This window comes from Eleginops maclovinus, chromosome 23 (genome assembly GCF_036324505.1).
Source record: "Eleginops maclovinus isolate JMC-PN-2008 ecotype Puerto Natales chromosome 23, JC_Emac_rtc_rv5, whole genome shotgun sequence".
In the NCBI taxonomy this organism is placed as follows: Eukaryota; Metazoa; Chordata; class Actinopteri; order Perciformes; family Eleginopidae; genus Eleginops; species Eleginops maclovinus.
Window position 1 is genome coordinate 8,613,731 of NC_086371.1, and position 27,894 is coordinate 8,641,624.

Sequence of the window (27,894 nt, forward strand, 5' to 3'; positions counted from 1 at the left end):
GTTGGCGGAGCAGCGAGGACATCACGGTGATATCGGGAATTCCTCTCCGTGTAGGGCTCCGTGTGTGTGACGAAGAACCGGAGCCTCACTCTCTGCTGGGAGGAAGCAGCACGCACCGTGTACACGTGAGGCGTCAACCATGTTCATCTACCATGTTTCCTGCCCGTGTTTTTATCTGAGCCCGGCTCCGCTGCAGGAGGAGGAGGAGAAGGACATGTGTCTGTGAGAGTGGAAAAGTTGAGGTTTGATGAGAACAAACTTAGAAAAGAGACAACATGGTCAACTGCATCTTCATCTGCATTTCCTGCTCATAAACACCAGATCTGAGATTTGTACTGCTACTAAGGTGACCCCAGCAAGGCCGACTTGAATGTAAGTGTGTTGTGAATTAAAAACTTATACTTACTGATGGTAATTCAAGTTTGTGAAGCCCTGATTAAAAGATACACTGATAGAGATATTGGTTAAGTAAACTAACCAGGAAATTAGGCTATATTCTTGTTAAACAGTTGAACAAATGGGCAATAAGTTATTTGAAGCGATGACCAAGTAGCCCTTTGGTTGATACAACTATCTTTAATACAGGAATGTTGGGGGGGGGGACTATAAATGTTTTTGGTCAATAACCTTTCAAACTGTGCTGATCCCAGAAGCAGTATTACCTTTTATCATGACCTTTGTTTTTTGGAAACACAGATTGGCCAAACAGAACATAACTTTTCTGTGTAACTATACACCTTTACTGTGCTTATTAACTTTATCTCAAGTGTTTGTCCTGTATCAGTTTTTAGATAAGCTTTATTCTTTTGACTTTTGACTTATGTTTTTCCTGATGAAAGTGACCTGCCATGTTCAGAAAAAGACATTACACGAACAGGGGTTGTCTAAAGGTGTGACTATTTTGGTCATTGTGAACATATTGAAAAGTTTTATTGACACTGAAAAAAAAGTTGACAGTTGACTTGTAAAACAACAGGTTCAACTTATACTATTGCTTTCAACTCACCTAATACAATTATGTAGAACCTGTTGACATAATCTATTTAAGTAAAGTAAATGTTTAATGTTTTCAGTGTACAAACAATATACATGTTGTTGGGAGAAAAACAAGTTATGCCAACAAGAATCAATGTGATTATGTGTACACTGAAATGGATTATTAGGTGTGTTGTTCCTCTTTTAAACGATAAATCTGGTGATACTCCATCCCATGTAAATCTGAACCCACAAAGCCGTTTCTGTGTCCATACTAGCAACTCGTGGGTTGTTTGCTTGTTTGCTGACTTTTTGTTGTGCCAGCGAAACCTGTCCAGCAAGTTTTTGAAACGTTCACAACCCCATGTCAAAAGGCACATGATATAGGCATCAAGTTGTGCAGAAGGAAACACAACCCCAGATTTGAGTTCCCATCACGCTTTGTTATACACTGACTATTTGTTGCTGTATATTTATGAGCCGAACTGATTGTATCCATTTCTATAATATGACTCTGTTTCTGCTCCTACTTTCTAATCTCAGTATTTACTCTCGTCATGAACCACATTTTCTGGACAGCTATATGCAACCCACACAAGAGTTTGTCCGACCTTGTCACGAGGCTCTGCCATATAAGGGGATCAGTGACGGTGTAGAGAAACACTGGCAGCTCAGATGTCTGCTCCCGAGCTCCCAGGGCGGCTGGCAGGTCGTCTTTAAATAGATAAGCACTTTAGTTGTATGCAAGAGAGGGTCCCTGACCTCTGAAAAAGGTGATTTCTCAAGCCTATCTGCGTCTCAAAGAGTGATTCAGCAAAACACTAATCGTTCTCTGGGTTAAATGAGGATGGGACAGGCCGATTACCTTGCTTCATCTGCTTTTTCCCACTGAGAGTTAGGCTCACATGTGGTTGTAGATCAAAGAAATGTTCTTCATGAACAAAGAAAAATAAACATCTCAGAAAAAAACTGTATGACAATGCTTAATGTTTTGGAATAGTTCCATTGATAAATCAATGAGCTGACTGACAGAATAAAAAAATAAAACTTACAACAATTCTGAGTTTGCTTTTCTTATATTGAAGTGCAGATTATGTCATTGGGTTTTGGAATGTTGGTAAGTAAAAACAAACGAGTTGAAAACATCAGCTTGAGCCTGTTGGAAATGGTGACAAAAATGTTCACTTTTTACTGACAATTTCTAGGCCTAATTCTCATCGATTATGTCTGATCAGATCTCTGAAGAATCAAAATAGGAGCTCTGTCAGTAACAGTATTGATACCAACGGAATGTAAAAGTATGTTTGCATGTTGTTGTCACTTATATAGAATTTTTTTGTGATAGTTTTGCTTTTCCTTCCCCAGAGGTTTTGTCATGTTTTCTGATGCTCTGGACGCTGCCGGGCGGGTGGAGGGCCTACCACTGTCCTCCCTGCCTCCACTACCAGAGCTTGCAGAAGAGGAAGCAGAGGCTTCAGCAGAGAGAGGGCAAAAGAGACGAGGCCGTTACAGGCAAAGCCTGCAGCTTTTAAAACCCTTCAGGATAACACACAGGTAAACACATTTTTTAAATTGTATTTCTTCATGTGGCGACTTTGACAGAGCCAGATCAAGGCCGACAGAGACAGTTTGAGGCTGGAACATTAACAGGCACATTTTAAAGATACACTGATACACACATAGACACAAAAGTTCACATTTGTTGTGTTTGCTGCTTGATATGCTGACTGAAGGAGTTGCATGAGGCCATGATAAGAGATGGGAACTTATCCCCGCCAGCAGACACATTGATGTTTGAACATTTGTCGGCTGATAAACTGCCCTCTGAATTTATTTTTCGCTGCTCTCTTAAATTTCTGTGAAGACTGTGCAAATGACTGTTCAAACACTGCAGGCATGATTCACCTTTCATTGACTCTGGCAAGCAAAGGCGCCTCTTCTTTCCCAGCGGCCTACGCGGGCCTGCTACCCCAACATAGCACCTCTCTGAATACCTCCCTTTTAGACATCTCACCCTTTTCAACGTCTTCTCCACTATTCCAGGCACCAGCACCCAGTCGATAACGCCGGCCTCTTTTCATTTATGACTCTGCACTGGCTCTCCCCACTGGCACTAAAGGCCTTCCGGGCGTCCAGCTTGTCTATAGACGATGTGTGGGGACTGTCTTGCCATGAAGCCGCTGAGATCAACTGCCAAAGGTGAGGTAACTGGAGCACTGCTGAGGTTTGCCTTTATGAAAGTGGCTTGCAATGTCAAAAAAGACTCTATTTGATACTCCAACACAGTATTGAAATGAGACATTACTTAAATTAGCTTCCGTTATTTGCCACATTTTTTTATCCAAGCAGACGCATAAAAGCCAGTTTTGAGGAGAATATGACGTTTTTTCTGTCACAGTTGAATTTTGTGCATTTACATTATAGAATCAATGTGATTATGTGTGAGCTGTGTTTGTCCTCTTTTAAAAGGATGATTAGACTACTGAAACTCTTAACAAATACTGATATTATTAGCTAAACAAAACCACCACAATGAAATTAATCATGACAAGTGTAGCATGTTTATCTAGAGCCTGACATCGCCCGTCACCCTGTGCCACAGATTTCCATTTTTGTGCCCAAACTTTTAGTTGGTCCCTCCACTGGTTGTGTCCTTTTGCTACCTTGAACATGGACAGGAATATTGACAATTCCATGTATGCACTTATTAATTAAGTTTAAGTTATGTTTACGCCCTGCTATTTTTTACAGTTTTGTGTCAAGCAGTTGTGAGTCTAAAATGCAGTTGTGGAAGGTGAAAAGACAATATAGTAAAGACAGTACAGTAAATACAGTATTAGCTTCTGTTGTGGGATCCCCTGCTAATTTGCAAATAAACAAATCACAAATGAACAGTAGTGAACCGAGACCTTGTTGCCCTCTTTGCATGGATGGTAATTCATCAGTGGTGGAAATACACTGTCACATTTGCAGAAGTGGAAGATTGTATGTGCTCGCTAGTTTTCCTTTTAACATTAAATCAGTGTTAAATCAAGTGAAAAGGGTGCTCAAATCCTGCAAAAAATACAAAGTAGCGATGTTTTGTAATGTAGACACGTTATGATGCAAAGAGTGATCCATTAAAGGTGAAAAGTTGTGTTTTTTTGTCTTAGGTTCTCAGTGGAGGTTATTATATCAGGGTGTTTTCAGGTAAACTGATCTATCTCACACTGCTCACACACTGTGATTATGTTTTGAACAAATATTGAGAAACCTTCTTTGCTTTCCCTGCCCTACACGTGAGCAAGTTCAGTACAAATCAGGAGATTCCCTGCCATGTTAACAAACTAATGGGATTGTGTAAGGCTGCTCAATCCGTGCAGTGAGACTTAATTGATGAACCTCCAGTCTTTCTTTACAAACACAGGATTGTGCTGGGATGGGTGGCTGCTAAGAATAGCTGGGATTAGAGATTACAGTGAGAGTTAGTGCCTGACTTTGGTGGTTATGTCATTATCTCCTGTACCTGCCGCGCACTGCCACATCCATTAGCTGTCATTGACTGGAGCCAGGCTGGAGCACACAATGAAATAAGAAATCAGGGTTTTCCTGCCAAACCACAGGCTGAGAAATGCCCTGTAGTAATGCACTAATTCTATGAAGGAACAATAAAGACTCACTATAATCTCATTGGGGGGCATTTAGGGTTTCTCACAGAAAATAAAACCAATGTTTTTTCCATCACTTACATGCTGTCGAGTCATGGCACCATGACTTGACAATAAAGAGCTCTATTTGAGGAAGTTCACTCTTGTGTCTGGTAACGACTGTGTGGGTTGTAAATGACCGGTTCCATTAAAAGGCTCTGGCTCACGGCCTGGAGGTTTAGTGCTGCCGCTGCTGCTTTGTGTATGCTAAAGAGCACATGAAAGGGAAGCAGCGCAGGAGCACAAAGCTATCACGTTGGCGCGGGTGGGCGATGGTGCGCTGCAAAGCCGCTGGAGACGAGAGGTCTTTATTTGTGTTAACATAGCAAGAACAGTTATGCAACCCCGATGCAAAGCGGAGATGATGGCTAGAGAGGGAATGGGAAAAGAACCCTGGGAGAGTTGACACTTGTTGGTGCTCAGTGAGGTGCGAACCTTGAACGCAATGTCCTGGCCAACACACTTGAGAAACATCAGCCTCGCCTGCCATCTGGCAAACTGAGACGATGGCTGTTTGGAACATGTCAGCCATGTTTAAAAGCAAATCGCTCCTTATTTGGATCCAACACTGGTGCTCTCGTTTCCATTCATGTGTGTGACCATGCACACAATCAGAGGTGGAAGAAGTATTTCTACTTAGATTATGTACTACCAGTGAAGGTAGAAGTTCTACGGTGTTACAAGTAAAAGTCCTGCATTCAAAGTGTACTTTAAGTACCAAAAGTAAAAGTGCTTTTTATGCAGAATGGCCCATTTAGGCACCATAGACATTAAACTATTGAAAAAAGGGGTTTATTCGATTTACTTTATATAATACTGGGTTGCTTAACCCTAAATAATACACGCTAATTCAGTATTAGATGTATATTTTGTATATTAAAAATCTGAATATTAACTAGTAACTAAATGCATCAAATGTATTTTAAGTTAAAATATTTGCCGCTGAATGTAGTCACATAAAAGTGTAATGCATAAGTACAAGTGCGGCAATTAAATTTCACCACTGCACACACTTGCAAAAATATATATTTAAATGCACATCACGATGGATATAAAGTATATACAATATGTACCCGTTATATATTGTTTAGCTGCTCTTTTAATACATTCTTCAATGTTCCTTGCTTTGTCCGTTGATGGGATTTAGCAACACAAACCACTCACGTAAAAGTCTCATTATCGGTGTCTCAAGCTGTGCTCTGTGCAGCTATTAATTTTAATTTCTTAGATTCAACGCTATTTGACTTCAAGTAGTAATTATCAGGCTGTGTGAGAGTCTAGTTGGTTTAATGTTCTTCTATCTCTGATACGTTTTTAATAAAGTCATTAGGGCGTAAATTACTTTCTGCAGCTGCTCTGCTGCTGCTTTATAGAGTCATTAGCGATGATGCATTTGCCCAACACAATATTTTACCCCTTTTCAAGGGGCATTATACGGCAGTAAAAGTACATAAGCACCTCTTTGGTAACATGTTTAGTCGTACCTTTCTCAGTCTGATTATGCGATGCGTCATTCATGATTGTATATTGTAGGTCTTTATTATTAAGGTTTTTATTCAAATGATTCTTTTTTTAAACACAGTAATTTATCATTTTATGATGATTGTATCTTTTTAAACCTAAATATCTCTGTGGTTTGGTACTACATGGGCATTTTTAATGTGGCATCGGATAAATCATTCTGGCTTTTTGATTGTTAAAGTTATCTTTCAGAACCTGAAGCTAGTTATTAATGGAGTGATGTTGTGCTGTGGGTCAATAAGTCCTTTTGTGCTCCTGGTTTTTTTTGTTTCCAGGCTCGAAACTTTGTGGCATGACGAGCTGAAGAGTCGAGGGCGAGAGGGTGCATCGCTGACAAGAGTCTTCTGGAGGTTTTGCCAGACCCGCGTATTGGTGGCCATCCTTTCTCTTCTCCTCACAATGGTGGCAGGCTTCATTGGGCCCGTGAGTATCGTCCAAATCCTGCTGTTCCCTTTTATAATCTGCTGATTCGACTAATAGGCCTTTCAGCATGTTTGCCGTCTTGGAATCCCAAGTTGGAGTGTATTTTCTGAAAATCACTTTATCCGGTTTCACGCTGGTGTGGAAATTGAAAAGAAAACATACTGAGAGATTACAAAGCCATAGATAGTGAAACCCATATTAATGCCTTTAGATTAGCTGGTTTATTCGCCGTCACACTTTGGTGCCACAATTTGGGGTTTAGATCTCCCTACATGGAGGAGTATGAGACAACAGAGAGATTTAAAGATATTCATAAAAATCTGAAATTTCAAGTCACCTTAAAATAAAGGCTTATTATGTCTGGAATTCCCGGGTTGTGATTTAACTCAGTCGGTCCCGTTGTTCCTCCTGTGCTAAGCTGTTCCTTTTGATGGCAGGTTATGCGAACAGTATGTGCTTGCTATTTCCTGCAACTAATAGCATTAAGTGGATTTTGTTCTCACACAATGACGCATGTGTCTCACATTCCTGTGTGATTTATTCAGTACGTTTCTCACAAAAATCTGCTGTAAACATTCTTCCTGCAGTTTATAAATGTACAGTCCGGGTTTATGTATTTCACACATCCAGACAGTGTTGCTTTTCTGATGTCATCCCCATCAGGCCTTTTTTTTGACGGCCTATCTGTGGAACCCCTGTTGTCTATGCTTATGCTACTTACATTTTCTCTCTCCTTTTCTCATTTTTATGTGGTTAAACTACCCTTCTTATGTCTATCTATGGCATTTCCCTAATTATGCCCTCTCCTATGTGTTCTTTTTCCTCGACCTTATCCTGTCCGGATGTACAGCTCAACATGTCCTTGCTCTGTTACTATTTCTTTGCTGATTCTTTTACCTCCCTTGCTTTTTTCTCACTCTTTTGCTTCCTCTCCCTGTGTGTCCCCAGGCTCTCCTGGTACGAGCTCTGCTGGAGTATTCCCAGAGCTCAGTGAGCTGTGTGCCGTACGGCCTGTCACTGGTAGCCGGGATCTTCCTCACTGAGCTGATACGCTCCTGGTCTGTGGCGCTCATGTGGGCCGTCAACTACCGCACTGCAGCGCGCCTCCGTGGGGCAGCTCTTACTTTTGCGTTCCACAAAATCCTCCGCCTACGCAACACTAAAGACATCACACCAGGCGAGGTAGGTGATATAATCCTGGGGGGGGGGGGGACTCATCTCCAAATTAGCGAAATCACCCCTTGCTGCAGGGCGCTACATGCAGATGATTGAGATGGATTTAATTTCTGCTCTTACGCCATTTCTGCTTAGATCTCGGCAAATCCCATAGCCTGAGGGAGGGGAGTCTGTCTAAGATTACACAGCTTAAGAGGAATCATTGTCCAACAAGAAAATGTGCAAATAAAGGACAACTGTATTTTTAATTAATTTGATTTTAAGGTTTTGGTGCATCCTGCTTGAAAAGATTTAGGTCCTTGTGCATTTTTAAATGTGATATGTAATCTTAATTCCCTGTCTTTCTCCCTAGCTGATCAACATCTGCTCGAATGATGGCCAGCGGCTGTATGAAGCAGTTTCAATAGGCTGCTTGCTGGCTGGGGGGCCCCTGGTGGGAATACTTGGTCTGTCCTACACTGCATACTTCCTGGGCCCCACTGCGCTGCTTGGCTCAGCAATTTTCATCCTCTTCTACCCTACCATGGTACGACTTCAGCCAGAACTTTTGACACAGTGAGACAAAGGACAAACACTTTTTTCGGTTCAACTTTTGAGGCATTTGCACAGTGCTGTTAGAAACGAGACAAAATATAGAGTAAATTGCTGTCAAGGACAAAACATTTCATTACCGCCTTTTAGAAAATTCATACCAAGTAATGCCCGCTCTCATTAAAGCAGTGACAAGCGTTTTAATTACAACCATTCCTGAAAAGTTTGACCAAAAGTTATGATCGTACATTTTACAGCTGGGACAAGCAATTTCATTAAATACATTTCTTAAAGTTTTTCAAAAGTTAATCAGATACTTTATTGCTGACTCATTAGTTTTCTGAGCAAGGACTTTCAAAAGAATTTGGTTAGAATGAAATCTTTGCTGTAATTCAGGCCGTAGAAGCATTTTAAAAAACATCATAAGTCTTCGGCTATCAATCTTCTGTCATTTTTGTAGCAGTTACTTTCAAATCACACTCAGTCTGCGTCGGCGCCTGACAGCCGGAGACCCCGGTATTGTTGTGAAAGGCATTTATCACTCTGGTCCCCCGGACAGGCCTGCAGCACGGCTAATGTGATTGTGTCTGCTTTCATTTCCTCCCCTGCCACTTATTTCTCTTGTCATCATTTCCTCTCTTCCCGTCTGGACAGATGCTCGCATCCAGACTGACGGCATATTTCCGCAAAAAGTGTGTGGTGGTGACCGACCGCCGAGTGAGGCTGATGAACGAGATCTTGGGCTGCATTAAGTTCATCAAGGTGTACTGTTGGGAAGACGCCTTTGCAAAGAATATTCACAGTGAGTGGCTGTCAGGTTCCCAAATGACTCGGCTAGATCATAATCACGGTTCTCAGAGGTCCTTAAATCCTTGAAGTTTGTACATTTGAAGGTTTTGACAAAAAAAATGTGTTGACATGTCTCTGAAAGTGCTTGACTGTGTTATAATCCAAGTTATTTTTCTATTTTTGGAGGGAAGTAGGCCTTGAATTTGATGTTTAAGACCGTGTGGGAACCAAGCCTTATGCCCTGCTCATTTCACATTTGTGGTCAGGACCCGGTTGCTTTCTAAAGATGCAAAACGTATACAATTAAGTGCTTTATTAGGCTTGTTATTCACAACTCGCCTAGATTAAAGAGTCACCTCATTAGACCACCTGTCACTGTTGCAAATTAGTTACTAAATGGTCGGTTTATCACATGAAATTAGACTTATACTCTTAGCGATTCGGCAAGATACCCCTGACCCCTAAATCCATTTTCATTAGCTCATGTTGTTTCAATCGTTCCCTGTGCTATCCTCTAATCAGGGGCCAGTTTGAGTCCCTTGGCTTCAAGGTTAATTTGCAAGGTGTTCAGGGCTGTATGATCCCTTGATTGGTTGTCAAAGCTGCTCCACTTATCCATGAAGTAGCCATGGGCTTTTATCACCAGGCCCTTGCTGTATGTTGTGGACAAATATCATAACCCCATTTTAATCATGCTTCTAATTGGCAAGGTGGGGCTCGTTTTCATGACTTTCCTTTGATTACCTGTTATAATGACAATTAATTACCCTTCAGGTTAATGGACAATGAGTTATAAGAGCTGCAATGTCATTCCCTTCAATTACTGTTGTTGTTAAATTGATGATCCCATTGTTTTGGCCCTGGGCGGGTGAATTTAACGTTGTGATCCTTGCAGAAACACACATGATATTCAAAGTGAATCCCATGGAGCGTAATGATAATCCTATGGAGTAGCAGGAGGAAGGAGTTCTTGTATTTCGAGTGCTGCAGTGTTTAAATGAAAGATGCACACGCTGTTTGTTCCAGTGTTTGCACCAAATGAACTGGCCGAACAAAGCCGCTAGCAGAGTGCATTTGAGAGATACCAACACAGAGGAAGCAGGGGGGGGGGTGGATTTGCGCATTAGACTTGCACAGTTATCATGGTTCAACAGGTTTTGAAGCTTTTTCCAAACCATGTATGGATGTGGGGCCCTCCGACTCCCTCTTGTATCTATTTATGTCAGTTAGCCTATGTTGTTGATTGAATGTTAAGCAACCATTGGGAGTCCTACTTTATTTCCTCTCTCTCTTTCTGTCTGTCTTTGCATTTTTATCATCTCCTCTCTCTTATCTCCTCAACAGAGGTGCGATCAGAGGAGAGGGGAATACTGGAGAAAGCTGGGGTCGTCCACAGCCTCACAGTGGGCGTGGCTCCCATTGTTGTGGTCATAGCAAGCGCATGCACTTTCACCCTACATATGGCTTTGGGCTACGACCTCACTGCAGCTCAGGTATTCAAACATGTTCTTCTATGTCAACCGTTGTGCACAAATCCATTTCGGATTCGTCTTTCTTCACTGGAAACGCTAGATGTATGGTTGAAAATATGAGTTCCAAATGTTTTGTTATAAAACAAAGATTACTTATATGAAATGGATATTTTAACAATTTGATTTGATGTCAAAAGTCTCTAGCTGTTATGAGCATTTCTACATTTTTAAGTGGGGTGATTCCCCAGGTTAGCATGTTTGTGCATAACCGTCTCCATTTCTACACTTCCTACCTCAGGCTTTCACTGTGGTTGCAGTTTTCAACTCCATGACCTTTTCCTTGAAAGTCACACCAATGGCTGTAAGATCACTGTCGGAGGGTGCGGTCGCAGTGAAAAGATTTCAGGTGAGAACATTTAGACAAGTCTTGACAATGACTTCTCACAGAGCCAACGAAATACATGTTCCCAAACGCATCGCACTATGTTGTTTAACTCAGCCATGTAGTGTTTAACTTCAAGGTTAAGTCAGTGAGTAAGCAGGTTGTACCATTCTTACAGCCAATGAAAATATGCTGTTGTTGCTGCTGAAAGACACCTGCCGACTCCCAATACTGACATAATACTTTCCAAACGCATGGTAAAAGTCACATGTTAGTGAGGGAAAGTCTCACATAGCCAGCTTGGGTTAAGTAAGCAAGAGTTCCTACCAAGGATGCACTAAGAGGCCTGAGGCATTCTGTGGTTTTTAGTGCAGAACATAATAAAATAATCACGTTAGCAAGTAGAGAAAAGGCAAAGTAGTGTATAGGCACTGCTAACATGTCTCACATTATCTATCTATCTATCTATCTATCTATCTATCTATCTATCTATCTATCTATCTATCTATCTATCTATCTATCTATCTATCTATCTATCTATCTATCTATCTATCTATCTATCTATCTATCTATCTATCTATCTATCTATCTATCTATCTATCTATCTATCTAGTCAGGAACTTTGAGCTGTTTTTATTCATTTATTGTATTCAGCGTAACATAACCTGTTGTGTCTGTCTCCACAGAGGCTCTTTATGATGGAAGACAGAGAGGTTGTTTTGGTCAAAATGGAGGATCCTAGCAACACCGTGGAATTTCGGGACGCCACACTAGCTTGGGAAAAGGCGCGTCCTCCTCCTGCAAAACCCAACCCACCTCCGAAGAAACGGGGAGGGATGAAGCGCGTGCTGCGCAGGGAGAAGCTCAGCCTGTATATTTCCACAGAGGAAGGCAAAGCCAACAAGGAAGGTCCTAACGCTCAAAGTCTCCTCACAAATATGGAGCAGGAGAGTCCACAAAGCACTATCTCCTCCACACAAAGCATACGACCTCCACTGCACAAGACTCTGCACCGTATCGACCTACGCATTAAGAGGGTAACAACACAAGCATACATTACTTTGAAGAAGGACATTATTTTCTGAAGCGTTGGACAAACCTCTCTGCTTCTTAGAATTTCCCAATGCAACTGTTTTCATCCCTTTGTAGGGTTCACTGGTTGGAATCTGTGGAGGCGTTGGTACAGGAAAGAGCTCTCTTCTGTCCGCTCTACTTGGACAGGTGAGGTTTGTCCAGTTCCTGCAGATGCATGAATAGCTGCCCCAAGGGTAGTCTTCCTGAACCTTATCTTTCTTTTCTCTCCCCATGCCGCACAATGACCCACAATTTAAAAAAAAGAATGTTCCAGGGTTTTTTTTCTGCTTCCAACCTTCTTTTTTTTTTTGTTACAGATGACCCTGTTAGAGGGGCACGTAGCTGTCAGCGGCGGCTTTGCTTACGTCGCTCAACAAGCCTGGATCCTCAATGACTCACTGAAGGAAAATATCCTGTTTGGAAACGAGTATGACCCAGAGAAGTAAGATCAACTTCTGCATATTAATTCATATTATAGAGCTTGAGATTTATTCCTCATTTAACATATTTCTTCTTAATTTCCTCATCAGATATAATACTGTCCTGGAAGCCTGCTGCCTTCTCCCAGATCTTGCAGAGCTCCCATATGGGGACATGACTGAGGTATCTGCGTGTAAATAATAAGATTTTGTGATTAAATTACCGTATTTTCCGGACTACAAGACGCACCTGAATATTAGCCGCACAAGCTAAAATTAGGGGAAAATCCTGTTTTGTTCATGCATTAGCCGCACCGGACTATAAGCCGCAGGGTTCAAAGCTTGTGCAAAAAGTAGCGACTTATAGTCCGGAAATGACGGTACTCGTCTTGCTCTTGCTAATCTAGTCTCTTTTTCACGCTAATGCGTACGGCACTACTTTGCCTGGCGGACGGACATGTGACCAACATACCACTCTTTTCCCCGTGACTGTGTGTCTGATCACATGCCCTTCCGCCCAGGCAAAGTAGTGCCGTACAACAGCGGAACAAACCAAAACAAAACCTCTTACGATATCACAAAAATCATGAAAAATCCATAGAAAAGCCGCACCGGACTATAAGCCGCAGGGTTCAAAGCTTGTGCAAAAAGTAGCGGCTTATAGTCCGGAAATTACGGTACATGCTTCTTTAATCTTGTGTGCAGCAGTCTTAGTTTATGCAATTGATTGTTTGCAATTGAGTGCAACCACAACGAGAGGAGACATTTTATTGAGCTTTTAGTTTTTGTATACTTTCTTTTTTCTAGATTGGAGAGAGGGGGGCCAACCTGAGTGGAGGGCAGCGTCAGAGAGTGAGTCTGGCCCGGGCCCTCTACAGCGAGCGGCCCTTACTGCTCCTGGATGATCCTCTCAGTGCTGTTGATGCTTGTGTGGGTTCCCATGTCTTCCATAAAGCTATCAAAGAAGCCGGCAAAGACAAGACGGTGCTCTTTGTCACGCACCAGCTGCAAGTAAGCCACCATGGGAAATTTCTGTTACCACATTTTCATTCTGAATGTGTCTTTTACAACATAACTGATTTGTGGTTTTAGCTTGCTAATAATATTCCATGATTTATTGATGATTAGCTTTTTTAAATGTGCCTATTTCTTTTTATTTCTAGTACCTGCCCGAGTGCGACAACGTTATTCTGATGAAGGACGGGCAGATTGCTGAGCATGGCACCCATGCTCAGTTAATGTGTAGAGAGCGTGACTATGCCAGCCTATTCAACAGCATGCAACAGGAGGTAAGGCCAGGGGCACATGTGGATCCAGGCCAGTTCTTTTGAGTAAGGCATCTTTGCCCCCAATGCACAAAAACAATGAACATTACAAGCTGAATAATTCATAGGAGCAGAAAGGCAACCCCAGTAGCTGGAAATGTTAATGCAAACATGGCCTTTCATTAGTTATGCATGCATTGATTTACAGTACTGGTGAGAGGCTAAAGACTCTGTCAGCAATATCTCACTTGAAATGACTTGCTGTGTGTTGTTACTGCTGCTGAGATTTGTTGCCCCTGGCAAGTTTTAAACCTCACCTTTTTTATGTTTTTGTCTCTTAGAATCTTGTGAAAGAGAATTTAAAAAACAAACGGGAAGGTGCAGAAAAGCCTGACAGTGTGGTTGATGTTCCTAAGGCCGTGCCAAAGGCTGAAATCAAGAAAGGAGGTGAGGGACCCTGAAACCTTTCATGCTCCACGTGCACAATAAATGCTTTTTTTTCTCGTGAGAATGTTTTACAAGTAATGTTCTTTCTATTCAGAGGGTCTGATGAAAGCCGAGGAGAAGGGCTCCGGTGCAGTCGCCTGGTCTGTGTATGCTGCCTACATCAAAGCAGCAGGAGGTCCAATAGTCTTCATCATCAACGTATTCCTCTTCCTCTCCACCACAGGCACCATAGCCTTCAGTAACTGGTGGCTGAGTCACTGGATCAGGCAGGGCAGTGGGGTGAGTTTGGAGACGACCCTGCTGTACTATAATAGACGCCTCTTTTTTAAATGTGTACTGGCTCCCAAAACAAAAATAACTACTATGCTCCAGTGAGTTGTGGCAGCCGACTGAGCATTAATCTGAATGTGCATGATTAAAAAAGTAACGGCACCTCAGTAAACTTAATTAAACCCAAGCACAAGCAGTGAAGAAACAGATGTGTGGCAAAGCAGGCGCTGGCTGCTGTGAGAAATGTGATTGGAATCGTAAACATCATTGAACTGACTGATTTCCATGTATTTTTTTGTATTCCAAAAATGGGCTTTTCACACTGTCATTAGCGGCAAATATCCTTCAATTGGAGAGATTGGATTTTTTTTCCCCCACACTTGGTAATTTGTTGCTCCATCTGCCCTCAGAACACATCATTAATCTCGACAAATGAAACGATGGTGAGCAACAGCATGAGACTCAACCCGCACATTCAGTACTATTCGACTGTTTATGTGGCGTCCATGGGAGCTTCTTTACTGCTGAAGACAATGAGAGGGCTGGTGTTTGTGAAGGTAAGGCTTCCTCAGAGACTCCCCTCTTTCCATCACATGCTTCGTCAGGGACGAACTGCAAAACCATGGCGATGTATGAAAGCAACATTAGAAGGTTGATATATTAGTGGTGTACAGATAAGCAGTGCGCCTCCCTAATTGTCTGTATTGTCATTTGTTCATGCTCTCATGGTTCCAGTGCTATAATTGAAAATGCCTGTAGGCCAAATCCATTTATCTGTCCACTGCCATGTCTCACAGCTTAACAACGTGTTTGTGTGTGTGCGTGTGTGCATCTGTGTGTGTGTGTGAGAGAGAGTCGACAGAATGGAAAGATGTGTGCCTGCATGTCAGTGCCCCTTCGGGTGTGCGTCCTCTTTTTCAAGCTAACCCGTCCTGACACTGTGTTGCAGAGGTTAGGTCCCCACATTAATGTGTGCCACTTGAAATTGCTAATTCTCCAAAGACGGCTAATCTTTTTCTTACCCCCAGCTGTTAAGAGATCTTTTGGAGTGTTGAATATTCCATTAATAGAATTAATTTGTTCTCTGCTGCCACTTGTAATTTCTGTCTTATTGGTGAAATGTCTCTTGCTCATTAGGTCATGACCTTTATGTCAGCCTCCCAGAAACTCATTATAAAGGAAGACTTGACAGCTTGCCTTGCGCAATAAAAAGGAAAAAAAACGATCCACCACTGTGCACAAGTTTAGCATACGGTGAAGTAGAGTTTATAACTCTACAGGCAACATGTGAGTGCCACTGTATTTATCCATCGCGTGTTTTGAGGCAGAGCACACTGACAGGCGATTTCCTTCCAACTTGTTGATCCACGTCGTGATTCTTTCCGTATGTCTTCTAAAGTTGTTTGTTTCCATGTGTCAAATCTCATGTTTAAACATGGCTGTTGTTTGTGTTGACAGTGCACGGTGAAGGCTGCCTCCGTGCTCCACGACAAGCTGTTCCGCCGGCTCCTCCTCAGCCCTATGCACTTTTTTGATACAACCCCCCTGGGTCGTATCCTGACCCGCTTCTCCAGAGACATGGATGAAGGTGAGACTTGATTTGTCCTGACTGTGAGCCGTCCTCCAGGAGAGCTGACTCCCCCAGGAGAGCTCTCAGTCAGTGAAGTCACGCTGGTTGACAAGGTGTACTGCCAAGAGTCAGTGTAGTTTCTCATAGTTGTATTTTATTCACTGCACTGGTTGACTTTGTGGGTTGATATTATTTCAGGTGGTTGGATTATATCTGAGTTAATGTTTTGTAGACTCTATGGGTGTTTCTTTTCTCTTTTGGGATAAAAAAAACCCCAGCAAAACCCATTCAGGGAGACACAAAAGTTATCTTAATAAGCATTTTGTTGCCATGGGTCATGCAGGCTGGGCAGATACTGGATGATTGTTGTTTCTTTTGCAACTGAAACTGACATCTGAACAGAGGCCAAAACATCTGTTTATGGGGGAAGTAACACGTCATGTGATATTTTTGTACATTTAACAAGAGCTTAAATTTGAAAAAGTATACGAATAACAAAAGTAAAGGCAGGCTATTTGCAATTTTGAGGGAACAGCAGAGATCCTAAGGTTGCTGGGAGATATAAAGGGCCGGATAGAAACCAGAGGATGTGCATGTTTTGTTATGACAATACTTTGCAGTTGTGAGTAATAGAGAAAGGTATTGTTAAACTACCGATCTATGTTTGATTGTTTTATTACATTCACAGAAGCCAAAAGTAATTTTTGAACTAGGTGCCTTTTTTAAAGAATGTCCTTCCTTTTGTTTACGTATTATTTGATGTACTTTAGCCTTGACTTGTGCCATCATTTTGTTATTATTGTATGTTAGGTTTGAGCTACATGCCATAAGTTGATGGTCTGGTGCCAAATAATCCAATGAAAGAGCCAGATGGGTCAGACCTCATGCAGTTTGTCTGATATATAATATGTGTTTCCTCCAAAGTCGATGTGCGCCTCACCATGCAAGCTGAGATGCTGCTACAGAACCTGACCCTGGTGCTGTTTTGCTTGGGAATGGTGAGCATTGTCTTCCCGTGGTTTCTGATCTCCATCCTGCCCATTGGAGCCTTCCTCTGCGTCATCAACCGTGTGTCCAGGTCAGACTCTCATCACTCCTGCTGTTGTCATTGCTCTTGGCTATAAACCTGGGATTACACTTCATCTCATCTGCCATTACGTTTGGCCACAAGGGGCAGAAAAACATCCAAATAAGACGACAGATACACACTAAAGATAATCATTAAGTGTTAACAAACAATTGCTGGCAGACGCATTTGCGGTTACAGTCATGTGTAAAGTAAACACTTAGCTTAGTTAAGATCTCCACCGTCTCCTTAGACAAATATCTAAGTTTTAAGCTGCTAGCTAGAGACATTTAATTAAAGGATAAATCAAAAAGAATCATGCACAAAACAAAGATGCCAATGAAAAGGAGCTTCGTGTACAGTGGGGCAAAAAAGTATTTAGTCAGCCACCAATTGTGCAAGTTCTCCCATTTAAAAAGATGAGAGAGGCCTGTAATTTTTATCATAGGTATACCTCAACTATGAGAGACAAAATGAGAAAAAAATCCAGAAAATCACATTGTAGGATTTTAATGATGTATTTTCAAATTATTGTGGAAAATAAGTATTTGGTCAATAACAAAAGTTCATCTCAATACTTTGTTATATACCCTTTGTTGGCAATGACAGAGGTCAAATGTTTTCTGTAAGTCTTCACAAGGTTTTCACACACTGTTGCTGGTATTTTGGCCCATTCCTCCATGCAGATCTCCTCTAAAGCAGTGATGTTTTGGGGCTGTCGCTGGGCAACACGGACTTTGAACTCCCTCCAAAGATTTTCTATGGGGTTGAGATCTGGAGACTGGCTAGGCCACTCCAGGACCTTGAAATGCTTCGTTGCCCTGGCGGTGTGTTTGGGATCATTGTCATGCTGAAAGGCCTAGCCACGCTTCATCTTCAGTGCCCTTGCTGATGGAAGGAGGTTTTCACTCAAAATCTCACGATACATGGCCCCATTCATTCTTTCCTTTACGCGGATCAGTCGTCCTGGTCCCTTTGCAGAAAAACAGCCCCAAAGCACGATGTTTCCACTCCCATGCTTCACAGTAGGTATGGTGTTCTTTGGATGCAACTCTGCATTCTTTCTCCTCCAAACACGACGACTTGAGTTTTTACCAAAAAGTTCTATTTTGGTTTCATCTGACCATATGACATTCTCCCAATCCTCTTCTGGATCATCCAAATGCCCTCTAGCAAACTTCAGACGGGCCTGGACATGTACTGGCTTAAGCAGGGGGACACGTCTTGAACTGCAGGATTTAAGACCCTGGCGGCGTAGTGTGTTACTGATGGTAGCCTCTGTTACTTTGGTCCCAGCTCTCTGCAGGTCATTCACTAGGTCGCCCCGTGTGGTTCTGGGATTTTTGCTCACCGTTCTTGTGATCATTTTGACCCCACGGGGTGAGATCTTGCGTGGAGCCCCAGATCGAGGGAGATTAGCAGTGGTCTTGTATGTCTTCCATTTTCTAATAATTGCTCCCACAGTTGATTTCTTCACACCAAGCTGCTTACCCATTGCAGATTCAGTTTTCCCAGCCTGGTGCAGGTCTACAATTTTGTCTCTGGTCTCCTTTGACAGCTCTTTGGTTTTGGCCATAGTGGAGTTTGGAGTATGACTGTTTGAGGTTGAGGACAGGTGTCTTTTATACTGATAACGAGTTCAAAAAGGTGCCATTAATACAGGTAACGAGTGGAGGACAGAGGAGCCTCTTAAAGAAGAAGTTACAGGTCTGTGAGAGCCAGAAGTCTTGCTTGTTTGTAGGTGACCAAATACTTATTTTACCGAGGAATTTAACAATTAATTCATTAAAAATCCTACAATGTGATTTCCTGGATTTTTTTTTCTCATTCTGTCTCTCATAGTTGAAGTGTACCTATGATGAAAATTACAGGCCTCTCTCATCTTTTTAAATGGGAGAACTTGCACAATTGGTGGCTGACTAAATACTTTTTTGCCCCACTGTATGTGGTCAATATAATTAGGTGTCTACTGCTGTGTACAACAACATTTATGGCATCACAACCCATAATGATTACAAATTAGATGAGTAGAGGTTATTGGAGGGTACTGAAGGTAAATAACTGTGAACGAGCTGCAGTGATAATCGTTATCTGTGGGGGTGTGGAGCGTTATCAGTCATTGATAACATTTTTCACAGCTTCTGTTCTGTGTTCAATGTTGCATGAGTGCTCCGGATGATCTGATGACTCTGCTTTAGTCCTTATTTATGGTTTTACAGCAATTGTGCAAAAAAAGGTGAACCCACTGAGGGGAACAACAGCTCGCTGGTATCTTGGGAAATAACCACAGTGTTATTTCCTGTTTCTCAAAGAGCATGACTCTGTGTGTGCTGGTTTAAAGACACAATAATATGTATGATCAAGTTGAATGTTTTAGGGGAAACCCGCCCGCATTCAGACCCTGCGATGTCTTGATATCTTGTCCCTATATGAACCGTAATTTTTGACTTCTCTAATCAGATCTGACACCATCTTGTCTCTTGAGGGAGCAATTAATTATAAAATATCTGCATGTATATTTTAAGAGAAGCTTAATTTGTAGGCAATGCAAGTGGAATTAAAGTGTAACTTTGATAGATTATTAACCAAACAAGATCTAAGAGGATATGATCCCCAGCTGGCAACACTTTTTAAATTAAAAAAAAGACTCTATCTTGCAAGTCACGACATCCCAGGATATGTACAGTATAGATGTTACATCAAACTGGATCTCCCCTGGAAATTACCCACTTCTAAAACAGCCCCTTTATTGAATACTGAAATTAAACTGCCGAGGGCATAAACATGTTTGTCTGGCTCACAGCCTCCGAGCGTGGAAGTGTCATGTTTCTTTCCCTCTTTCTTTTGGGCTTTTATGAGAAAACCAAATGATTTATGGGAGACCCGTAATTCACATGCACCATCCATTTTATCTCGGTGTCTAAAAGTAGAAAGACAAACCCACCTTTGTCAACAAACCCCTCTCGCTCACACTACCCCATTGACGGTGAGGCAGGGGCTCAAAACATAGCACATGCATCAGATAGTGGGAAAGGACCTGGGCTTTTCGCAGAAGAATTACCTGCCCGACATAACACTGCATCATTAGAGCATTTTTCCGGACTTCATTCTTTATCCAGACTTCGGCATGCAGGTTTAATGTCTGTGCTGTTTTTAGTATCTTAATAAATAACTAAGTGGCTAATTCCGACAATCTCAGTTTGATCAATATTATCAGGCCAAGAAACTTAAGAAATGCCAAAGGTTTGTTCTTTATATTTCATATAGAATGTAACAGTCCTTATTGGGGTCTAAAATAAGAGTTTTTTTATGAGTCTTTCCAAGAAATTGTTCATCATTAGTGTCATTGATTTGAAGGATTTGCTAATCACATGGTGGAGCCGATTTAAACATAATAACCCTAGCATTTTCATTCAAATTAGGCAAACCTTATGAGGTTTTTATTTCACTGCTGCAAAGGGTTAGTAATCAAAACAAACAGCATTTCTGGAGTTAGTTAATACCTGCCTCCTAAAGAAGATTTTTAAGACAATGCAACTTTCAATCAATCATTAAAAAGGAAGTGTTTGGTCCAACTGATGTTGACACTTTGCATTTGCACACAACTTACCAGGGTTCTGATTCGCGAGCTGAAGCGGCTGGAGAACATCAGCCAATCACCATTCACCTCTCACATCACCAGCAGCCTTCAGGGACTCTCCACAATCCACGCCTATGGAAGAGGGCACGACTTCCTCCAAAGGTGAGTGAAATAACAGTGCCTGTCCGAGATGGATGTGATCCTTTTCTCTCCTCTCTTGTTGGAGTTTTCAGTTTAAGCTTTGTTGGGTAAAATTTGCAAACCTCAAACAAGAACATTTCCTCTCAGAAAGGTATTGAAATTAGAGGATTGGGTTGTTCTTGCTTTGGTTGATATGGGTATATATCTCTTTTTCCAGATATCAGGAATTACTGGACACCAACCAGGCCTCCAACTACCTCTTTAGCTGCGCTATGCGTTGGCTGGCTGTTCGCCTGGACCTCATCAGCATCACTCTTACGACTGGTGTAGCTCTTTTCATTGTCTTCATGCACAAACAGATACCTCCAGCCTACGCAGGCCTCGCCATATCGTACGCAGTGCAGGTGTGTAAAGAAACTTGTGCAGTAAAACAAAGTGAATGGAGACAATGGCAGCCCTAGTAGTCTTAAAGGGCTTATAAGAGGCTAGTTTCAAGCTCCAGACAGGATTAGAAATGCAGCAAAGTAAAGCCTCCCGAGTTTCTAAACGCTACTACAAAAGCCTTGTTATAGTATTGTAGAATTTAGCTCAACAGTGGTATTGAATTGTTTACTGTTTGAAAGTGACTTTTTGTTTTTTAACTGCCTTTCTTTATGGGATTTTTTTGTCATTGTTAGACATTCACATTTTTGTCTCATCATTATTTTCTTAAATGCTCAGTGTATGTGATTATCAGCAGAGCCCTTTCAGAATATTATGTCGGAGCAATATTAGCATATGTGTTTACCTGGTTGTAGATCTTTTGACAGTTGTAATGCCCGATGTTGAAGGGGAGCGGCACATGTAAATGCCAAGTGTTTCATGTAATTGGGGCGACAGCATTAACCATTAACCTTCCACCTCTCTTTTCTCTCACCTCCAGCTGAACGGCCTGTTGCAGTTCACCGTGCGGCTGCTCACGGAGACCGAAGCTCGGTTTACGTCAGTTGAGAGGATTAATCATTATATAAAGGTAAGAGCGTCGATGAGCAGAGTTAGGAGGTGGAGTATTCAGTATATGGCCACAGAGACTGGTATACTGTCTTGAATCACAGCAGCTCAGAGTAGCTCAGAATAACAGACCATGTTAGCTGGCATGTGTTGACATGTGTATGTGTGTACTTTTTTGTGCACTTGATTGTGTATGTGTAATAAACCCAGCAGGAAGCAGATAGAAACCCAGTGTGAGGTCTTAACACACTCCAGAGCACATGACAGGGCTTGTTTCACACTACAGTCATCAAACAGCAAAGATACGAATATCAAGTCTACTTTTTTCTTTTCTTCGTTTCAAGTGCAGAGAAAAGCTCCTTGAGAGAAAAAATCTCTACACATCAGTTAGGGAGCTTGTACCTCAAGAGAGATTTAGAGATTAATACCAGATACCATCTCCATTCCTTATCTCAGAGTCTCGAGAGTGAAGCACCCCGACAGAGTCCCGAGGCAGATGCTCCTGCCCCCTCCTGGCCTCAGCAGGGGAACATCACCTTCCAGGATGTGGAGATGTGTTATCGTGATGATCTGCCGCTGGTGCTTAAAAATCTGTCCTTCACCATCCGGCCGGAAGAGACCATCGGCATTGTGGGCCGCACGGGATCCGGTATAAGTGACCCTTTCTGTCCCCCAGCCATTAGAATGTGCAGCCTGTTGTAATCTGTATTTTGATCACACATTCCTTCTCACTGTATCTTTTTTTTTTCTGTGTGTTTGCAGGAAAATCATCTCTGGGCGTAGCTCTGTTCAGACTTGTGGAGCTGACTGGAGGCTCGATTATCATTGACGGAATCAATATTGCACAGATTGGTCTGGATGATCTGCGGAGCAAGCTAGCCATCATTCCTCAAGAGCCGGTACTCTTCATCGGGACAGTCAGGTAATCCAAAGAGAGCTACTTGTATTAACAGCTCTTTTACTGCACTAATCCTGCTTTGAAAAATATAAAAAGCAGAGCAGATTAAGTGCATTCTCCTCACAGGGTTTTTCCACAGTCAGTACACAGGAGACATATACATAGCAACTAAACATATTGATAGCCACATATATACGAGATGCATCATATAGATATTGAAAGTAAATAAAAACTTAATATATGTACCCATATTTTCCCAGCTTTTGTTTTGATTGAGGGACCCCTAGTGGAATAAGTAATACAAACTAAAAAATATATTCCTGTTGAGATTCAAAACATCTTTTAAGATGCAGTCGTGGCAAAGATATCAGCAACAGTTTCCCCTCAAGGATCAAACAGCAAAGAAATTTGTTTTTTTATGTCAATAAGCAGAATATGTTGCTCATCAGTGCCTGTGATACTGTTGGAATACATATCCCATGTCCCACTATTTGCCTGAAAATAGATTTCTAGAGATTTTTTACCATTTTACTGTGTATGAGACTAACATGGATTTGGGACTGTAAATGATATTGACGCAGTAACCATTAACGTGAATGTAAAGACGCACCACAGGGAAATCATTGCGGAAACAAAAATGGTGCTAGGCATGGGAAACAAAAGAACAGATACGCTAAATTTGACAGCAAGACTTTCATAAACAAAACATCAGCGCTGCTTTTATAACCTCCGCCTTAAGTGATCTGAGGGGAAGGAGTGCAGTATTGTCACTTTATTGCGTTGCAGCTCTTTCTCATATTTCTCATAATGTTTAATCCAGTTAATGACCATTACAATGATATCTTCTTTCCATTAGGACCAATCTAGACCCATGGGATCAGTACTCCGATTTGCAGATATGGGAAGCTCTTGAGAAGACGCATATTAAAGAGATGGTAAGATGGCTCTACATTGTCACATTACAACAATTCATAAGCCCCTAACATTCGCTTTTACAGCTCTTTACATCCTTTCGGCCTTCCTCAGATCAGCCTGCTGCCTCATACGCTCCATTCAGAGGTGACGGAGAACGGAGAGAACTTCTCAGTGGGAGAACGACAGCTACTCTGTGTGGCCAGAGCCCTGCTGCGCAACAGCAAGGTGCTGATTATATAATGCTGCTTTAATACTGCTAGCTCACATTCACGTGGAACACTGTTTGACACGGATGATTATAGCAGCTCAAGTAAGATATTACCCTCAGTTTTAAAACAAGAAAAAACAACCTCCCCATTATGATAGAACTGTTAGTGTGCATGTGGCACTGCATGGGATAACACTGTCTCCTAGTGGTCGACAACAGAACTGCACCTCATACACTGGTAAAGCATGAATAGGCATGAAGAATACAAGTTGTTGTACTATGTAAGACTTAATAAAGCAAACACAGGCACCAACAACACATCTCTATTTGGATCTAGTCTCTATTTCTGTTCATTAATGTAACATTTGCATTTTTTCCTGGGATGTTTTTGTTTTCAGATCCTTATATTAGACGAGGCAACAGCAGCCATCGACACTGAGACAGACCGCCTCATCCAGGAGACCATTCGCTGTGCGTTTGGCAGCTGCACCACCCTCATCATTGCCCATCGTCTGAACACAGTGATGAGCTGCAGCAGGGTCATGGTCCTGGACAACGGCCAGGTGTGTATAAATGCAACGTGACTGATTGGATGATTGCCCCTCAGTTGAAACTCATTCCCAGGTTGAAACACACTTGATTTACTGTGTGAATTGCCCCCTTAGGCAGGGCACATTTTATTCAGCCGTTGTGTATGAAAGCTGAGTTTTGATGCGAACATGAGATGCACGCAAATGATTACAGCTTCAGTGACAGCCTTTAACCCGGTTAATAAGTTGAGTGTACCTCTCGAAGGCTTCATCAGTGTGAAGAGTTTAAAGTGATGGATGCATCCCCATAGACGAGGCTCATGCTGTAAATGAACCCCCTAATTTGTGACTATGAAGCTCTATGGTCTCTATGTGCCAGTAAAAAGGCAGTTTTTACACAGACTTTAATGAAGCTGACTTGTTTTATTGATCTTGAGATAGCCCTGAATGGTCTTATTTCTGTATCAGTTTGCATTAAGCAGCATTTATTCAGCTATAATTGCTGTCAGCTCAGTTTGCTATGGTGTTAGACATGTAATAATGAAGTGGTGACCACTTGTTTTTTAATTCAAGCTCTAAATGTGTATTGTATTAAGAGATGTAGCAGAAGAAAAACGTTCTTATAGCTTGAAGGAACAGCGTCAACATTTGAGTGTAAAGTACCTTTTTAAAAGTCAAATGGTTTCAGATACTTGCGTCATACACCAAGCATAACAAAGCATTCTGAGGTCAATATTTTTCAGACATTTGTATTATTTTCATACACTGCCTGCCGTGACCTTGGAGAAAATAATATGCCGTAATTTTTGTTCTCTGTGTACAACTTGAGGATGAGCGAGCTGAACTTGCTTTTTTCTTTTGATATGCTGGCACTGATGGCGTTTTATCCTTTTTCATCCTCATAGATTTTGGAGTTTGACAGCCCCACTTCGTTGTTGGCAGACAAAAACTCAAGATTCAGAGCCATGATAGAAGCTTCAGAAAACCAAAGCAGATAAAAGAACTGTGGATATTAGAGGTGATGCTACAAAATGTTCAGTGGAAAACCTCAAAATGCACAAAAAACATCACTCTGTCCTGCAGCAGTGGGAGAGTGGCGTGTTGATAAATACAGTGGCTCTAACGACGGCTTCTTTTTGTAGCAATGTCTTTTTATTTCCAAACCAAAGACCCAGGGACCACATTTGTGAAGGACGCGTCAAATCTCACTATGCAAACGAAGACTGCTCTTTGTGGAGGCCAAATAATCAACTGCAAGTGAATCAGAGCAACGTCTCTGACAAGAGCACTTTATAATTCATGTGGACACTGGTGCTTTCTTTTCTTCATGGAGGTCAGCTGATCAGTGAGACTCCAAATTAGTTTTAGTCTTTTCAATTCTGTAGCTAAGACCTCACGGTGCAAGAATTTACCGTTGTATTAGTTAGTATAGATTTTTCAATACAGTTTATCCGGACAAAACTCCTCTATTCATTAACCATTCCTATTTGTCACTTTTTCTGTTTATTTTTCTGTTTTATGCATTTTGTTATTATGTTATTTCAGTAAATTATGGCAGATTTGATTTGTGCCTACACTGTACACATGTTCAGGTCATATAATGGAGTTAGCCATGTAAGCATGCCTTTTATACACTGCATGCAAGTACTGTGTTGGAGGTTTCCTCTAAATCCAAATGCTGGTTCTTATCGCTCATATTGCTATCGGGGGGGTAAGTATGTGTTCGGGATGCAATATTATTAATGATAATGGTTTCTTGTTGCAGCATTTCTTATTTTTTCCTTTTCAAACTTATTTAAGAAATTTGAATTGTAACATGTTGAAATATCAACAGTCCTGTGTGCAAACCCTTCCTCACTCAGCAAAGATAAAGATCTAATTATATTTATTTAAAATGGCTAGAGATATAATCAAAATGCTGGTATTTAAAAGCTGCACATTTTAAACTGATGGTAAGGTTTTAAGAGGATAATATAGTATATAATGTGCAACAAAGTTGAAACTGATCAACAAATGATGTGTCTTTTAAATGTTGTGTTTTCACAAAGCTGTAGATTGTGAAATTCTGCCTTATAATTAAGTATGTGCTATACAATCATCGATACAAGTGCAATTACCTTCTTTTGCGTCGATACGTTTCACGAATGCCTTTGTAAATTGAGATTTTAATCTTGTTTTGTTATTAAGGTTCTTGTTTTTTTAAATAAAAATATTTTTATATATGATAAAGTCCAATTTTCTAAGCAATTTTACATGTCAAAGGGTCACTCTGATTGCACACATCAGACTTTGTGCAGGGATCAGTGAGTACTTGTGCATTTGGTGGTTAAAGCAGTATGAAGCCTTTGGGGCCCTTTAAAGGCACTACATTGCAACACAAATACCTGTCCTATAACATGGTGGATGACAATTGGAATTCTTGAAGCTGCACGAGTGAAAGGATACTTGTTTATTCAAATTACACTTAGAAATAAACAACTCACCAACAACTGGACTCAGTCAGTACTTATTTACATATTACCTATTTAGTCACTGTACTAATGAGTAGTGATGTACAATACCGCGGCTCTAAGCCTTGAGTTTATTCTCCAGGGTGCGTTTCATTGATTGTTTTTGCTACACAACATGACATAATCTTATAGAATAAGCCCACCATTACATGCCTTCTATACTGCATGTCTAAGGATGTGTGTGGAGACTGTTTGTGAAATCATTTGGTGCTCATAGGTTGTATTAATGGTTTCATTCTAATAATTTGTCACTCAAGTTTATTCAAGAGCCAGTCTACCTGCCGTCGTAGGATAGAGTCTGAGTTTATAGAATAATAACATTTAAGACATTACAAACTGTTTATCTGCGGAGAAAATAAGCTGTAAACTCACCTTTCACTTTCATTTGCTGCAACACCTTTTGCTCTGTGGATTATGATCAAACATGGTCATCTAGGAAACGCTAAACAGAATGTTGATAGAATATTTGGGAACAAAGCAACTAAGAGCCAATATTAAAGGGAGTTATGATTTCATATGATTTTGTTATTTTTCCAATCACACATTTTTAAATAAAGTGTGCAATGCTGCCAACACTCTTGCACTTACTTAGCCTTGAGCTTTCAGCGCCCCTCGCATTTGTTTGTTATTCCAGCCTTCCGTCCAACTCTGCATGCTGTAAGCAAACCCATCAACCCAGAGCAAAGTTCAAGGCTTGCACTAAAGTCTCCGCCATCATAATTTCCAGCTTTTAAAATGATGTATAAACTTTGCATCAGAAAAGCTATTTTGTGAATGTGTAAAAATGTTGCACATTAAGAAAGACACACAGGATGGCACATTTAATCATCAATTGTGAATCCGTTCCTCACTGTTGATCTAATCTGTACACAAATTAACTTTTAACATCATCAATTGGATGGACTACTACAACCTTTTGATACACAACAAATACAAACATGGATTTATTTTGTAGTTTTTTTCAAAGGTTACACAACTTGACAAATAAAACATCAGGCTTTGCAATGTGATTAAATGTTAAAGACGCTCTGTTTTTGCATGTGGTAATTGTTTGTT

The 27,894-nt window shown here is 41.2% G+C and overlaps 1 protein-coding gene across 2 annotated transcripts; it reads left to right on the forward strand.

Moving 5' to 3' along the window:
* On the forward strand, positions 1 to 26,817 carry wu:fb13g09 (ATP-binding cassette sub-family C member 5). 2 transcript variants are annotated; one of them, XM_063876488.1, is made up of 29 exons: positions 1 to 372; positions 2,321 to 2,529; positions 3,019 to 3,174; positions 6,458 to 6,605; positions 7,554 to 7,787; positions 8,134 to 8,307; positions 8,967 to 9,114; positions 10,446 to 10,589; positions 10,867 to 10,979; positions 11,642 to 11,992; positions 12,105 to 12,176; positions 12,347 to 12,471; positions 12,560 to 12,632; positions 13,256 to 13,459; positions 13,612 to 13,737; positions 14,055 to 14,160; positions 14,255 to 14,439; positions 14,841 to 14,987; positions 15,889 to 16,018; positions 16,925 to 17,078; positions 20,680 to 20,808; positions 21,005 to 21,191; positions 21,710 to 21,799; positions 22,234 to 22,426; positions 22,540 to 22,699; positions 23,532 to 23,610; positions 23,702 to 23,815; positions 24,197 to 24,361; positions 25,234 to 26,817. In XM_063876488.1, exons 2-29 carry the CDS (start codon positions 2,351 to 2,353, stop codon positions 25,324 to 25,326), a joined length of 4,179 nt encoding a protein of 1,392 aa, XP_063732558.1. In that variant the 5' UTR covers positions 1 to 372; positions 2,321 to 2,350; the 3' UTR covers positions 25,327 to 26,817. The 2 variants fall into 2 exon arrangements, with proteins under 2 accessions (XP_063732558.1, XP_063732557.1); XM_063876487.1 differs by having other exon boundaries at positions 2,341 to 2,529.
* The last annotated feature ends 1,077 nt before the right edge of the window (positions 26,818 to 27,894 follow it).